The sequence below is a fragment of the Macaca thibetana genome, chromosome 7, assembly GCF_024542745.1.
Source record: "Macaca thibetana thibetana isolate TM-01 chromosome 7, ASM2454274v1, whole genome shotgun sequence".
In the NCBI taxonomy this organism is placed as follows: Eukaryota; Metazoa; Chordata; class Mammalia; order Primates; family Cercopithecidae; genus Macaca; species Macaca thibetana.
Genome location: NC_065584.1, coordinates 72,103,697 through 72,118,277, shown reverse-complemented (window position 1 = coordinate 72,118,277; position 14,581 = coordinate 72,103,697). Strand labels below are relative to the sequence as shown.

At 35.4% G+C, this 14,581-nt stretch overlaps 3 protein-coding genes across 12 annotated transcripts in view; 1 reads left to right on the top strand and 2 right to left on the bottom strand.

Annotated features, from left to right (window-relative positions):
- BRMS1L (BRMS1 like transcriptional repressor) overlaps nucleotides 1-14,581 on the top strand; it is a 261,816-nt gene that overhangs the window by 56,275 nt on the left and 190,960 nt on the right. The gene's annotated exons all lie outside the window — the stretch shown is intronic.
- The window catches only part of RALGAPA1 (Ral GTPase activating protein catalytic subunit alpha 1), a 277,367-nt gene that overhangs the window by 137,513 nt on the left and 125,273 nt on the right, over nucleotides 1-14,581 (bottom strand). For all 10 annotated transcript variants that reach the window (XM_050798088.1, XM_050798091.1, XM_050798093.1 and 7 more), the window contains 6 exons: nucleotides 13,936-14,112; nucleotides 8,469-8,621; nucleotides 5,002-5,195; nucleotides 4,663-4,761; nucleotides 3,353-3,508; nucleotides 1,891-2,019 (listed from right to left, as the gene is read on the bottom strand). In XM_050798088.1, coding sequence (XP_050654045.1) covers nucleotides 1,891-2,019; nucleotides 3,353-3,508; nucleotides 4,663-4,761; nucleotides 5,002-5,195; nucleotides 8,469-8,621; nucleotides 13,936-14,112 — 908 coding nt within the window. The remainder of the gene's footprint in view (nucleotides 1-1,890; nucleotides 2,020-3,352; nucleotides 3,509-4,662; nucleotides 4,762-5,001; nucleotides 5,196-8,468; nucleotides 8,622-13,935; nucleotides 14,113-14,581) is intronic.
- NFKBIA (NFKB inhibitor alpha) overlaps nucleotides 1-14,581 on the bottom strand; it is a 327,260-nt gene that overhangs the window by 272,468 nt on the left and 40,211 nt on the right. The gene's annotated exons all lie outside the window — the stretch shown is intronic.

The following is a 14,581-nucleotide window of genomic DNA, read 5'->3' as shown; positions in this document are numbered from 1 at the left end:
GACCTCAGGTGATCCACCCGCCTTAGCCTCCCAAAGTGCTGGAATTACAGGCATGAACCACCATGCCTGGCCATCTTTATTTTACAGATGAAGAACCTGACACACAGACACATTCAGTAACTTGCCCAAAGTCACACAGCTCATAAGTCGCAGAGCCAGGATTTGAACCCAAGCAGGTCAGCTCTAGACAATGCTTTTAACTACTATGCTGTGGTCCTCTTATTGGTACCTATTTGATGCCCTACATTCTGGAGTTGTTAATATACTTCTCCATATCCCTGGCAGCAGGCATTATGTTGCTTGAGCACAAAGTATTATCCAATTTATTCTATATCCCTCTGTATTTCACCTACAAAAACATTCTATACACAAGGGGAGGGGGAAGTTTAATAACCACAAAAGAGCTCAGTACAAGGTTGAGTATATACTAGGTGCTAAATGAACACATATTCAGTAACTAACCAAGCATGGTGCTATGCTAGGCTCTGGAGATACCAAGATGAGTAAGACATGATTACTGTTTTCAAGGAACTGGAAAAACAGGGTTATACAGCTATAAATACTGCTGCTGCTTTGTCTGTTTCCACTAGGTGACTGTATCCAGTTTCATGGCTTTAAATATCGTCTATAAGCTAATGTTGCCCAGCTTTTATTTTCAGTCCTGACATGTCCCTTGAGTATATGCAATTATTCTTTTGACATCTTCCTCATGGATGTCTAACATGCATCTTACTAGGCCCCAAATAGAACTCCTTCTATTCACTATTGATCTTTCACTGTTGCAGCTTAACAATGAAATAAGGTATGTTAAACTGCTCTTCAAGTTACACAGTACTAGACAAGTATATTTTTCTCACAAAAACCCTTAGTTTTTTCTAGTAGACTTCTAGTTATTATTTTTCATTTACATTTTGCTCCAGAGTGATCCTTCCAAAATATAAATTTGATCATCTAGTCCTTGCTTAAAATCCTTCAATGGTTATTCATTCCTTCCTTAGGCTTGCATCTAACATTTTCAGCATTATTGCCTTCCTCTCTAGCTCACCTCTGCCACTTATAGATGAACATATTCCATTTATACCAATTTACTTAGCATTGTCTCACAATTCCATGACCGTATGAAAATCTTCACATGCAGTTTGAGAGTTTACTCCTGGCTGGGCGCGGTGGCTCAGGCCTGCAATCCCAGCACTTTGGGAGGCTGAGGTGGGCGGATCACAAGGTCAGGAGTTTCGAGACCAGCCTGACCAACATGGTGAAACCCCGTCACTACTAAAAATAGAAAAATCAGCTGGGTGTGGTGGTGTCTGCCTGTAATCCCAGCTACTAAGGAGGCTGAGGCAGGAGAATCACTTGAACCCGCGAGGCGGAGGTGGCAGTGAGCCAGGATCATACCACTGCACTTCAGCCTGGGCGACAGAGTGAGACTTCCATCTCAAGAAAAAAGAGAGAGAGAGAGTTTATTCCCAGGATGTATGTCCTTCTATGGTGGTTGTCTTACCACATTTTTTTTTTAAATATATAATTGTTAAAGACAATATATATTCAGGGTGTACAACACGATGATTTCATACACATATACACTGTGTGATGATGACTCACCATTGTTTCTTACCTCTTGCTATAGTCCATTGCTCGCTCTTTGCTTTCTTCCCTCCGTTTCTTTAGATTTCCTCAACTTTAAATCCTGTTTTGCTTATCAGATTTTACTGATTTTAGTGCTTTCTTATATTTCAGAATTTCTTACTTTTTTTAATGTAGGAGAAGCAATCAATTCCAACTAAATTACAAAATTTCCTGAATATCATCTTGTTATGTTTTATCAACTCTGTTAGTTGAATCCTGGCTAACTAAAGTTCGTTATATGATAAGGAACAGGAAATGACTTACATTGAGAAAAGCTGAAGAAGCCACTCTACCAGCTGCTACAATAAAATCCATAATAAGCATTGTGGCACCAGGCAAACCAAGTGAAAAAAACTGAGGTGAGCAGTGTTTGATGATTGTATTGACAATATCCTTAGAATAAAGAAGGAAAAAAGAATATCACATATGTAATCTTGAGTATCAGCTAATCAGTATCATTAAAAATAGATAATATATGAAATAATAAAAAAGGTAATTACTGTACATTGGCTAATTGGAAAGACTAATTTCAATTCTTCCAAATAATCCATGCTTAATATTATATTCTATCAATGGAAAGTAAACTGAAAATACATTCATTTAACTGGCATAAATAACAGCATTTTTTTCACACTAGAGATTAAGGAAGGCTCTTTGCTTCAGAAGGTTAAAAGTACAAGGCCCACACAATGTAAAACTAAACTGCGTAGCAGTTTTCTCCTGTCACCTAGTTGCTTCTGTGCAATAACTCTGGTTTCTGAATCCACATGACCTGTTATGTGACAATGGAAAGATTCTCTTTTTAAAATAAACTGAAGACCTTTAATGACAGGTATCTAGCCTCAGAAATCTAGACCTAGGCACTTTTAAGGGAATGTTCCTAACCTGATTATTAATTTACTTTGTCTTTGGAATTTACTATGAGGATACAGTGTATTCAGTTGTATTATTCAGTACAACTTATCTTAAACAAAAGCTCTCTTTTTCTAGTAATCAAGAGAGTTATTTTTTGAGACATGTTTACAAGGTAGCACACTAATTTTAAATTAATGCAAAAAGTTTTTTCATTTTTCAGAAAGAGATATTATCACCTTTAATATTAATACACTCTCTAAATGACCTACGAGTTGATCATATTAGGATAAACATATTTACATTATTTTGACTTGCAACCTCCTACACTTTTTAGTTTATGGCCGAGATCAAGACTCCCAAAGTAATTCTAAGGTTACATTTATGACTATTTAATGATTATAACTCATATAATTATCAAATCAATGTATGCTATGCCAATATAATTGACAGTAATAAGAAAATGTGATGTGCTGATTCTTAGACTGCAAAATACCTGACTGTTGCATGACTAGATAAACAAATCCATATGCCTCAAGTATCAGTCACAAAATGTCTAAGAGTAGGTACATTAGAACATTAAAGGAAGGTGTCAGCCTAAGCAAAGGATGGTTTAATTGCTTCAAAAAGTGAACTGGTTGGTACAACATTAAAGATGGAGAACTACCTCAATCCTCTACCTACAATAATAGCTTGATTTTTCAACCATGTTTCAAGAACAAATAAGGTCATAAAATTGAAGTAAATTGTATATAAATCACTAAATAAGAGGGAGAGTTTAACTTCTAGACCTTAAAAGGCAAGAGTTAAACAGAATCAAGAATCAAAGATAATATGATATAAACTACTTCTTAGATAATATATATATAGTTACCTGGTCAATATGAAGTAATCCACAATGCATTATATTGTAGAAATGTGTTAAAAAATCTCTATTTGGAGAAACATCTTGTCTTCTTTTCATTGTATTACAAATAAGTTTATATGCATGTAATTTACCTTGTTTATATTTGTCAGTCAACATGGTTGCCTAAAATTAAAAGATCAGTTTTAATGTTCAAAAAGAAATACTATTTGCTAAATAACTTAAGCAACTGAATATGGCAAACAATGTATATAATCTCATTTATTTCCATGTTGGCCTAATTTCTTTAATGAACTAAAACTCAGGATTACTGAAATTATCACCATCCAAAATGATACAATGTAGGTATAACCATAAACTGTCCCACTTAGGAAACTGTACCAAACATATCAAAACTTAAAATAATTAAATATTTTGGCTGGGCACAGTGGCTTAAGCCTGTAATCCCAGCACTTTGGCAGGCCAAGGCAGAAGGTTCTCTTGAGGCCACGAGTTTGAGACCAGCCTGGGTAACATAAAGAGACTCTCTTTACAAAAAAATAAAAAATTAGCCAGGCATGGTGGCACACTCCTGTAGTAGTCCCAGCTACTTGGAAGGCTGAGGTGGGAGGATTGCTTGAGCCCAGGAGTTCAAGGCTGCAGTGAGCTGTGATCATGCCACTGCACTCCAGACTGGGTGACAGAGTGAGGCCCTGTCTTTTAAAAAACAAACAAAAAAGAATTAAAACTTTTTTTTTAAGACGGAGTTTCGCTCTCGTCGCGCAGGCTGGAGTGCAATGGCGCCATCTCAGCTCACTGCAACCTCCGCCTCCTGGGTTCAAGCGATTCTCCTGCCTCAGCCTCCTGAATGGCTGGGATTACAGGCGCCCACCACCATGCCCAGCTGATTTTTTGTATTTTTAGTAAAGACGGGTTTCACCATGTTGGCCAGGCTGGTCTCAAACTCCTGACCTCAGGTGATCCACCCGCCTCAGCCTCCCAAAGTGCTGGGCTTACAGGCGTGAGTCACCTCACCAGATCACAACTTTTAATACACAGCATACTCTGTGATACAACTCGAAGTTTATAATTCAGTTAAATACAACACAGACATACTTCTCTATATTCACTTTTGTTTTATGAAATAATCAACAGCAATATATCCCGACTAATTTTAGCATGCTCACCCTCTTCTCTATGTAATGCCTAATGACTTCCTAAGGATACTGCTTAAAAAGTTAAGTGCTCTAGGAGTCTATATAATAGCCAAAATCTCTACAAAATGTTTAAGAGTTACTAAATGAAAAATTTTAAACTCATATTTTATATATTAAGCTTACCTTAAAAAGCCAAGGTGTAAGAATTCTCAGTGGAGGAATTAAAACTGGTGGAGAAGGGGAGGTCAGATTATCAGTTGAAATGCCGAGGTTATCTCTAATCTGTAATTTTCAAATAAAAAGAAACAAACTTATGAAAACTGTTATCTCTTCCAGTTTACCTTAAACTGAAGTTCAAATCCAGTTTCTACACTTATTATTTAATTACAATTAAGTGACTTCACCATGCCAGGTACCAGTTTATCTACAGTCAAAAAGGGTGTCACAAATGGTTTCTAAGGCTTCTTCTATTTTTAAATATTTTTATTTTCTTCTCCACTTATATCCTCTATTTCTTTTTACCTTAGCTAGATTCTGCCAAAGTTCACAGAGGTAATCAAAAACTTGAGCATGTATTTCAGGATCCATGATTGAATTTACATCTCCCAAAATGCCTAGCATTCTTCGCCACATTACAGTAGCAACATCAGCATGCCATCCAGTCAGAGTACCTCCTGCCATCACACTACAACATTCTGATGGAAATTCACTAATTTCTATAGAAAAAAAATATATAGTGTCAGCCATTTTTCAGTGAACTGAACATAAAACCCCCCAAGAAACCAAGCTAAATTAACAATCTTAAATATCTACAGAAGTGAATAAAAGAAATGTCAACATACATTTTTTTTTCCTGATAAGGTCAAAACCTCACTTATTATTATGAGATAATAAGGAATTATTATAAGATAATTATTATGTCAACAGCTAGTTATTCAATAGTGCTTCTATGTAACTACTACTCACTTTGCAGACAGAGAGATTTCTATCTATGCCAGATAGAGAAATCTATGTTGGATAAAAACATCAAATTTATAAGCACATATTCTCACTTTTATCTAACAGCTACTTCAGGTTATATCATCAAATTAATGGAAAACCTCAGGCTAAAGGCAGATCATGTAGGAAGGCTTCATAAGCCTTTTCTTTGTAGCTACATCCCAGACCAGCACTAAGAGTTAGCATAATGGCATGAAAAATAAACTTTTTTTTTTTTTTTTTTTTTTTTGAGATGGAGTCTTGCACTCTCTCCTGGGCTGGAGTGCAATGGCACAATCTCGGCTCACTGCAACCTCTGCCTGCTGGGTTCACGCAATTCTCCTGCCTCAGCCTCCCAAGTAGCTGGGATTACAGGTGCACACCACCATACCCGGCTAATTTTTTTGTACTTTTAGTTGAAACCGGGTTTCACTATGTTGGCCAGACTGGTCTCGCACTCCTGACCTAGTGATCCGCCCACCTTGGCCTCCCAAAGTGCTGGGATTACAGGTGTGAGCCACCGCACCCGACTGAAAAATAAACATTTTAACTAAAATTTAAACATAATCAAAATTACCATAATTGTATTTTGCCTACTAATACGGGCAAGATTATAAGAAAGATAGGTAACCTTAGTTCTAGTCTCTTTCTGCTACTAATTATATGTTATAAAAGTTATTTAATAACCTCTCTAAGGATACATGTCCTCATCTGTAAAATAGATGGTTTTGCTAGATATCATTATAGGTTGCCTCCAGCTTTTAAAAAAATCCATTATTCTACTCAATATATATAATGGAAAAGGCTATAGAAAATAATTAAAAAGTCAACAGAGATATCTATGCATCTAAAGAACTTTGGTAACTAAAAATTTTGTAGACTGAAAGAACCATAAAGTTATGATTTCTCACGCTTGAAAACATTCCAACATATTGAGAATTTATAATAATTTAATTCTTAGTACATGTGTATTCTTTACTCCTAATGGTTAACTTTTTTTCTCTTTGCATATAAAGTATACAACTGACTGTATTATTAAAAAGGTACTAGTCTTTCTCCATTACGAAAAAAAAAAGGCTTCTTGTGTAAAGCCACTAAAACAAACGAAACACACTGAAGTGTTAACCATCGATGCTAATGCCTCCCTACTCCAGAGCACCTTCATAATACAATGATAAATCAACTGATTTGCCTCTACCTTATCCTTCTCAAAGCTAACAAAATTTTAAATGATTAAAAAGCAAGCAACAATGTGTGGTCTTTGATTAAATCCTTTTTTTTTTTTTTTTTTTTTTTTTTGAGACAGAGTCTCACTGTCACCCAGGTTGGAGTGCAGTGGCACGACCTCAGTTCACTGCAACCTCCACCTCTCAGGTTCAGGCAATTTTCCTGCCTCAGCCTTCTGAGTAGCTGGGATGACAGGCGCGTGCTACCATGATCGGCTAATTTTTGTATTTTTAGTAGAGATAGGGTTTCACCATGTTGACCAGAGTGGTCTCAAACTCCTGACCTCAGGTGATCCACCTGCCTTGTCCTCCCAAAGTGCTGGGATGACAGGCATCAACCACGGTACCCGGCCTGATTAAATTCTTTATTGGATTGCTGATGGTGTGGTGTAGCTATAAAGGGCGTTATTGGGACAATTGAGGACTTATGACTATAGACTAAAATAACACCTATGTATCTATGTTAAATATCATGAATGTGGCCATTATATTGTGATTATGCAGAAAACATACACTTATTATTAGGACATATCCACTAATGTGTTTAGGTCTGAAGGATCTGATATTTGCAATTTCCTCTTATATGCCTCAGCAAAAAAAAAAAAAGGTTCAGGGGACATGTGGGAAGGGCAGGGTATTTTGTGCATATATGTGCTGTGTGTATATATAGACAAAGTGGCAAAATATTAATTGATGAATTTATATAAAGGGTTTATGTGTGTTCATTTTACTAGCCTTGAAACTCTTCTATAACTTTGAAGTTTTTTTCCAAATGTTGGGGAAATAACTGTAAACAAATAAACAACTGCAGATCAAAGGAGAAAAAGAAAAGATCAGAAATAATCCAAAAACCAGAAAATTAGGGCTATATAATTACAAGGCAATTGCATGTTAACGAATGGGTCCCTTGGGCCGGGTGTGGTGGCTCACAGCTGTAATCTTGGGAGGCCAAGGCAGGCGGGTCACTTGAGCTCAGGAGCTTGAGACCAGCCTGGGCAACATGGCGAAACCTCGCCTCTACAGACAATTTTAAAAGAAATGGGCCTTTTAAAAAAAAGTTCAGAAGTTATATAGTTTTAAATTTCTTCCTTTGGTCAGAGAATAAATGTGCTACCTTACCAATGAAAACTAGCTTTTTATTCATTGTAAATATCTCATTAACTGTGTCTTTGACCAGTTTATGGTATATTTGCAAAATGTCTAACTGATGTTTGTTACATCATACAAAATCTAGCAAAAATAACCTTTAAAAAAAACTTGGCAGTTACTTAGGTTTCCCAAGTCACTTTTTAATATTTACTTGAAAATATTCATCTGGACCTCTACTTTTAAATTAAATTTAGTTGATAAATTTGCTGAATCAAAATAAAAAAATGGTTTAAAAAATTGTTTCACTGAAAGCTTGACTAACAAGTGATAATGTTACTATGTTCTCCTATGGGTTACTAGGTTCTTTAGGTATAAAACTAAGAATAAGGATGCCAAATTATGTATTTCCTGTTTTAGGAAACACTACCAATATCAATAAATGATAATACAGTACTTGAAAATAATGCAATAACTAAGTTGAGGACTCTAATCAACTATAATAAAACGAGTAAAACTCAGACAACAAATATCTTTAAGAACAAGAAAAAGTTATATTAACAAATTTCCAAAGGACTTAGAAAAGTCCAAAATATTTACAATAATCATATATAATCAAATATAAGATGCCTTATTTATGATCTCCTGACACTGATGCCCTAAAAGAAAAAAGGTAAATATCTAATTTTGAAATATTGCCTAGATCATCTGGTGTCTGAAGAACAGAGTGGTGGAGCTTCTCATCGAGCTGCAGATCCTTCTGTTCCATGTGATCTATATTCAACGTAGAAGGGGAAGGCGTCTGTGACCTGGAGCCCAGAGGTGAATGGACTGGGGAAGCACTTTCTGAACCTGTAAATATAATTTCATAAAATTACCGTAAAGAGTATTCAATATCCTACCTAAGATGTAATGTTTAACACCCTAAATAAAACAAATTTTAAACACCGAAAGATAAAATCAGTTATAAACTGGCTTTACAACTGGAGGTCACGAAAATCATAATATTGTACAAGCTTTTATATCTAGGAGTCTTGCCTCATGTCTACCATGGGACTATTGATAGTATAGAATCAAGACTGGATGTACCAAATGACAGGAGCCATTAGTGAAAGGAAGAATATCTACTCCCATTTCTGGCCCAGCTATAGAAACTCTAGTACCCACTGTCATTCTATTTCACTTAATTCAGAGTTGGAGCAATTTAAGAACTGAGGCACTTGCTCACTGCTGCTCTATATGTGACTATCAATCCTTGGTTTACAGTGGTCCTTCAGTCTCTCCCACATCCCGACTTCCCCCTCCCAATCCATTCTCCATGAGGCAGCAAAAAGATCTAAAAATCTAGTTTGATCCTGTCACTTCCTCATTTAAAATCCTTTAGTGGCCCCTCACTGGCCTCAGCATAAGCCCCAACTTCCTAGTATGGTTCTCAAGTCTCTCTGTAACTTTCTTTCTTCTCCACAACCCACCTAGAACTTTTATGTCCAATTATGGAAAGTAAACTACTTGTATTTATTAGAGTATTATTACATCATACCTCTGGCTTTTTCCTTTGCATGGAGCCCTAATCTTCTTTTCGAAGCCTACTCCTGATCCTGCCAAGTATGATTACAGAGTCTCTGCTAGATGCTCTCACTGAACCTTGCACCTCTCTATTACACTACTCATTACACTGACTTGAAACTGCCCGTTCAATTTTAAATATTCCCCAGTAGAGTATAAACTTTGTAAGAACAGGAATTCTGTTATATACTGTAGTAGTGCTAGTGCCTGGTATAGTACCTGGTACACAGCAGGTACTTTTGTTAACTTAAATAAAGTACAGCACAAATTACTGCTGTATAGAACAACTTGTGGTGGTTATAATATAGTGCTGCTAGTACCAAGCAAGTTGTTAAAACAGTAGGTCTTTTTATTTTAAGCTTCTTGTAGCAGAAAAATATCAATATTTTGAACTCAGTAACTGTAAACCTCTGCCCATATTACCTCTTTCTACATAGTAAAGCAAAAAATCAATATAAATTAAATACATATAGATGCTCCCTGATTTATGATGGGGTTACACCCCAATAAACTCATTGTAAATTGAAAATATCGTAAGTCAAAATTGCACCTAATACACCTAATCAACTGAACATCATAGCTTAGCCTAGCCTACCCTAAACATGCTCAGAACACTTAAATTAGCTTACAGTTGGGCAAAATCATCTAGCGCAAAGCCTGTTTTGTAATAAAGTATTGATTATCTCATGTAATTTACTGACTACTGTACTGAAAGCGAAAAACAATGGTTGTATGACTACTTGAAGTATGGCTTCTACTGAATAAGAATTGCTTTCACACCACTGTAAAGTTGAAAAATTGTAAGTTGTTAATCATGGTAAGTCAAGGATGATCTGTATTTATATTAATTCTATAAAAGTGCAATTCCACATATCATATAGGTGTTTTTTTAAGTAGCACAGTAAGTGCCTAAAAAAGTACATATAGAACTGGATTATGTTATCAGGTGTTATCACAATAATCATATAATCATATGATAATCATATATCAAATGAGTAATCATATGATTCTATCTAGGCTTAATTATGATACATAGCAGGTAGAAAGTTTCCTTTCCTTTATTTGAGATTTGGAGTAAATTCATATGGCAGAAAAATCATTTGTTAAAGGACAGTTACAGAAACTTAAGTATTCTATATCTTAGGACAAACACATACACATAATGAAAATTATAACCTTAATGTTTACTAAAAACTTTTAAGTACATGCCAAAGAGACATCAGCCTTTGGTCAAATGCTTTGAAATATAAACCTCTTTATCTCCATGTATTGTTTTGATCCATAAAAATAGAATTCATTTTTAAGAACTAAGATTTTATTTTATTATTATTATTTTTTTGGAGACGGAGTCTCACTCTGTTGCCCAGGCTGGAGTGCAGTGGCATGATCTCGCCTCACTGCATCCTCCACCTCCTGGGTTCAAGCAATTCTCCTGCCTCAGCCTCCCAAGTAGCTGGGATTACAGGCGTCCACCACCATGCCTGGCTAATTTTTTGTATTTTTAGTAGAGACGGGATTTCACTGTGTTGGCCAGGCTGGTCTCGAACTCCTGACCTGAGGTGATTCACCCACCCTGGCCTCCCAAAGTACTGGGATTACAGGTGTGAGCCACCACACCAGGCCAAGAACTAAGATTTTAAATAATTTTATATTAGCTATCAGAGAATCACCAGAGAATCACTATTGCCTTTAATTTTATTAATTTACTTTTCTATTTTTTTTTTGCTTTTGTTTTTGTTTGAGACGGAGTCTCGCTCTGTCCCCCAGGATGGAGTGCAGTGGTGCAATCTTGGCTCACTGCAAGCTCCGCCTCCTGGTTCATGCCATTCTTCTGCCTCAGCCTTCTGAGTAGCTGGGACTACAGGCACCCGCCACCATGCCCGGCTAATTTTTTGTATTTTTAGTAGAGACAGGGTTTCATCATGTTAGCCAGGATGGTCTCGAGCTCCCGACCTCGTGATATGCCTGCCTCAGCCTTCCAAAGTGCTGGGATTACAGGCGTGAGCCACCACGCCCAGCCTATTTTATTTTTAAAACTCTATAATGGCTCACTTACTTAAGAGGCTTTTTCCTCTTAAATGGTTTTTTTTTTTAAAGCAATAAAACTATTCCTATAAAGATATTCATGACCTAAAAAGAGGTTATTTAATTTTCATTCTTGTGTCCTATACTAGATTTCTTCCGTAATTTCTGAAAACTTTTATATTATAGGAAAATAGATGATTTCAGGAGTACTAACATCCCTTTCATAAAGTACTACTGTGTTAGTAAAATGTATGCAAACTTCACCCTTGGAAAATACTGTACTGAATCATTTATATATTGTGTATATGGAGTTTTATCTTTGCTGAATTTTGTGTCTTTTAAACAGAAATGAATACAACTGCTTTAGTTTCTTAAACAACACCTCTGCACTATTACTAATAGTACTGATTAAGATTAGAATGCCTCATAAAACTTCCCAGTAGAGACCTGAAAATAGTCACTACATAGAGTAAATATAGGTTACATAAATATTAAAAATTCTTAGAAGTTAAATTATCCAAAAAACATAAAGGCAAAAGACTTAAAATGAGTTCTCCATATATATCATTTTATTTTTTGGAACTTTTGTTTGGAACTTTATTTTTGATAACTACAGACAATTAAGAAATAAAAAATGTCTTTTTCTTTTATATATGGAAATCTTTTGAAAACACAACAGTCTGATTAATAAAGTTTTGATAGTATTAAAATTTGTGTTATAGAACATAAAGCCTACATTTATTTTTTTAAACACATCCACTTTTAAGTATACAGTTATATGAAAATGGCAACTGTACATGGTCTTGTAACCAACATCACAATCAAAATATAAAACAGTTCCATCACCAGAAAAAGTTTTCTTATGCCCATCTGTAGTCAATCCCCTCAACTGACACCTATCCTTTCCAAGTAAGCGGTGATTTACGTTTTCACTACAGTTCTTTCTATTTTAGAATGTTATACACATAGAATAATAAAGTATAATTATGGAGTCTTTTGTATTTGACTTCTTTCATTTAGCACATTTCCAAGATTCACCTATGTTTTTGCATATATTAATATTTAATTTTTTTATTACTGCATATTATTTCAGTGAATATTCAATGAATGAATATACTGCAATGTATCCACTCACCAACTGATGGACATTTGGTTTGTTTTCAATTCTTAAATACTGTGAATAAATCTGCCATGAACTTTTGTGTACAACTGTCCAAGGAAAATACATATCTAAAAATGGTCACATAATAAATGTATGTTTAACTTTAAAAGTTACTGCCATATTTTCCCAGAGTGACTTGATCATTTTACATTCTCACTAGCAATGTATGTGATTCTAGTTGCTCCACACTCATTTCAACACTTTGGATTGTCAGTGTTTTTAACTTGAACAATTTCAGTATATGTAGTAGGATCTCGTTGTTTTTATTTGCATTCCCTGGTTACTATCAATGTTAAGTATCTTTTCATTTACATTTAAGAACAACTAAAGTAAGAGGTATTCATTATAAAATAAGAATTTTCTCTAGTATTCCACTTTGAGTAATTTAAATCCTGTAATGATGGAACTATAGCTCTAACCCAGTTGGTTCCCATCCTCCACGAGGGCCCCATTCTGCAATGGCGCTGCTAAAGTTCTTATCATCTGGGAAAAAAGGAGGCAGGATATGAAAACAGAGAATGGGTTTCTAACTTTTAGAATTCCCCTGGCTCAAATTTCCTCTGTCTGGGTTGCGTGAGGAAATATGCTTGACTAGTTTAGAGATGCAGAAATCACTGCTCCAGTCTTGCAAGTTCCAGCCAACCACAAGATGCAAAACCATCCCATGGATAATTAAGCTGGAGTGGATAACCACTCATCAAGGGGAAGACTGTAGCTGGAACCAGAGTGAGGCTGGATTATAGAGTGGAACCCCCAAGAACTACGGGCTATTAGCTGCTGAGGCTTACTCTAATCACTTCACTAACATTGCAATAATGTGACTCTGCATTTTACATGATTGGATTTAAGACCCCACTTATCACATTATGGTTGGGCTTGATCACATGTAAAAAGTTTCCAAAAAGCACAAATTACTATCTAAACACAGAATATTAGTACACTGACAAACAGGCCTTCTATTAAGCAGTGTGTTTTATATTTTCTATAATAAATACTTTGCTAAAGAAATCATAAAAATCTAGGTTAACTCTGAATGACAAAGGTAGAGTCCAGTACTTTAAACTTTATTTATTTTAAAAATCACTCCAACTATCTCATGTACTCCATATACATGTACATCTATTATGTTCCCATCAAAATTTTTTTTTAATCCTGCAGAAAATGTTGTGCATACATATACAAAATATTGCATAAGATACTACGAGTTCACAGAGTCCTCTGAAGTTTAACCCAGTGGACCTCAGGTCAAGAAACTAATGTCTTTTCTCCCCTTCATTGTTACATAAAGATGAATTAAAAAAAACTAATACTTAAATAGTAATAAGTAATACTTAAAATCTCTCAAAATTTTAATCAAATTCTTCAGAGGTTTAAAAAATACATTAAGAAACACATTCCCATGAATAACTTTACCAGTAATAGTTGCAACTTCAGCAGAGAAAGCTTGCTGATTAAGACTGCTTGTTTCAGAATCTATATGAAGAGTAGTTAGACTAGCCACTTCCTGCTCTTCCGCACTCTGGTGATGGCCAGAACCTGAATCCACATCAGCAGAGGACGTAACCCCAGTGTCAGCTCCAAAGCCAAAATCTACAGGAAGAAGAAATGTTATTATATGAGTCCCAATTACAAAGTAAAAATATTTACAAGAGAGCTAAATCAGCAAAATGATCAAACATAAACATTCCCTGTACATCTATTCTGTTTACATATCACTCAGACAAGTGTAAATAATCTTAATACTCTGAAGATTATAATTAGATCAGAATAGTGTACAAGCCATGAAGGGAGGAAACGTAATTCTCCAACACATCTCCCAGTTCTTCACAAACTTAGTTCCCAAGGTTTTGACTTCTTTTTTAAGAATTTGGTGCCCTTCACTGACTGCCAAGTGCAATATAGAATTATAGCTGAATAACTAAGTGGTAACAATACAGCACCAAATAATATCACTGATGTTACTGTAACACGGAGCAATTATTCAAGGGAAGTTCTGGGTACTGTAGCATTGAACATAATTCAAATATTTGGTTCTCAAATATGAGTGTGTGAAACAGTG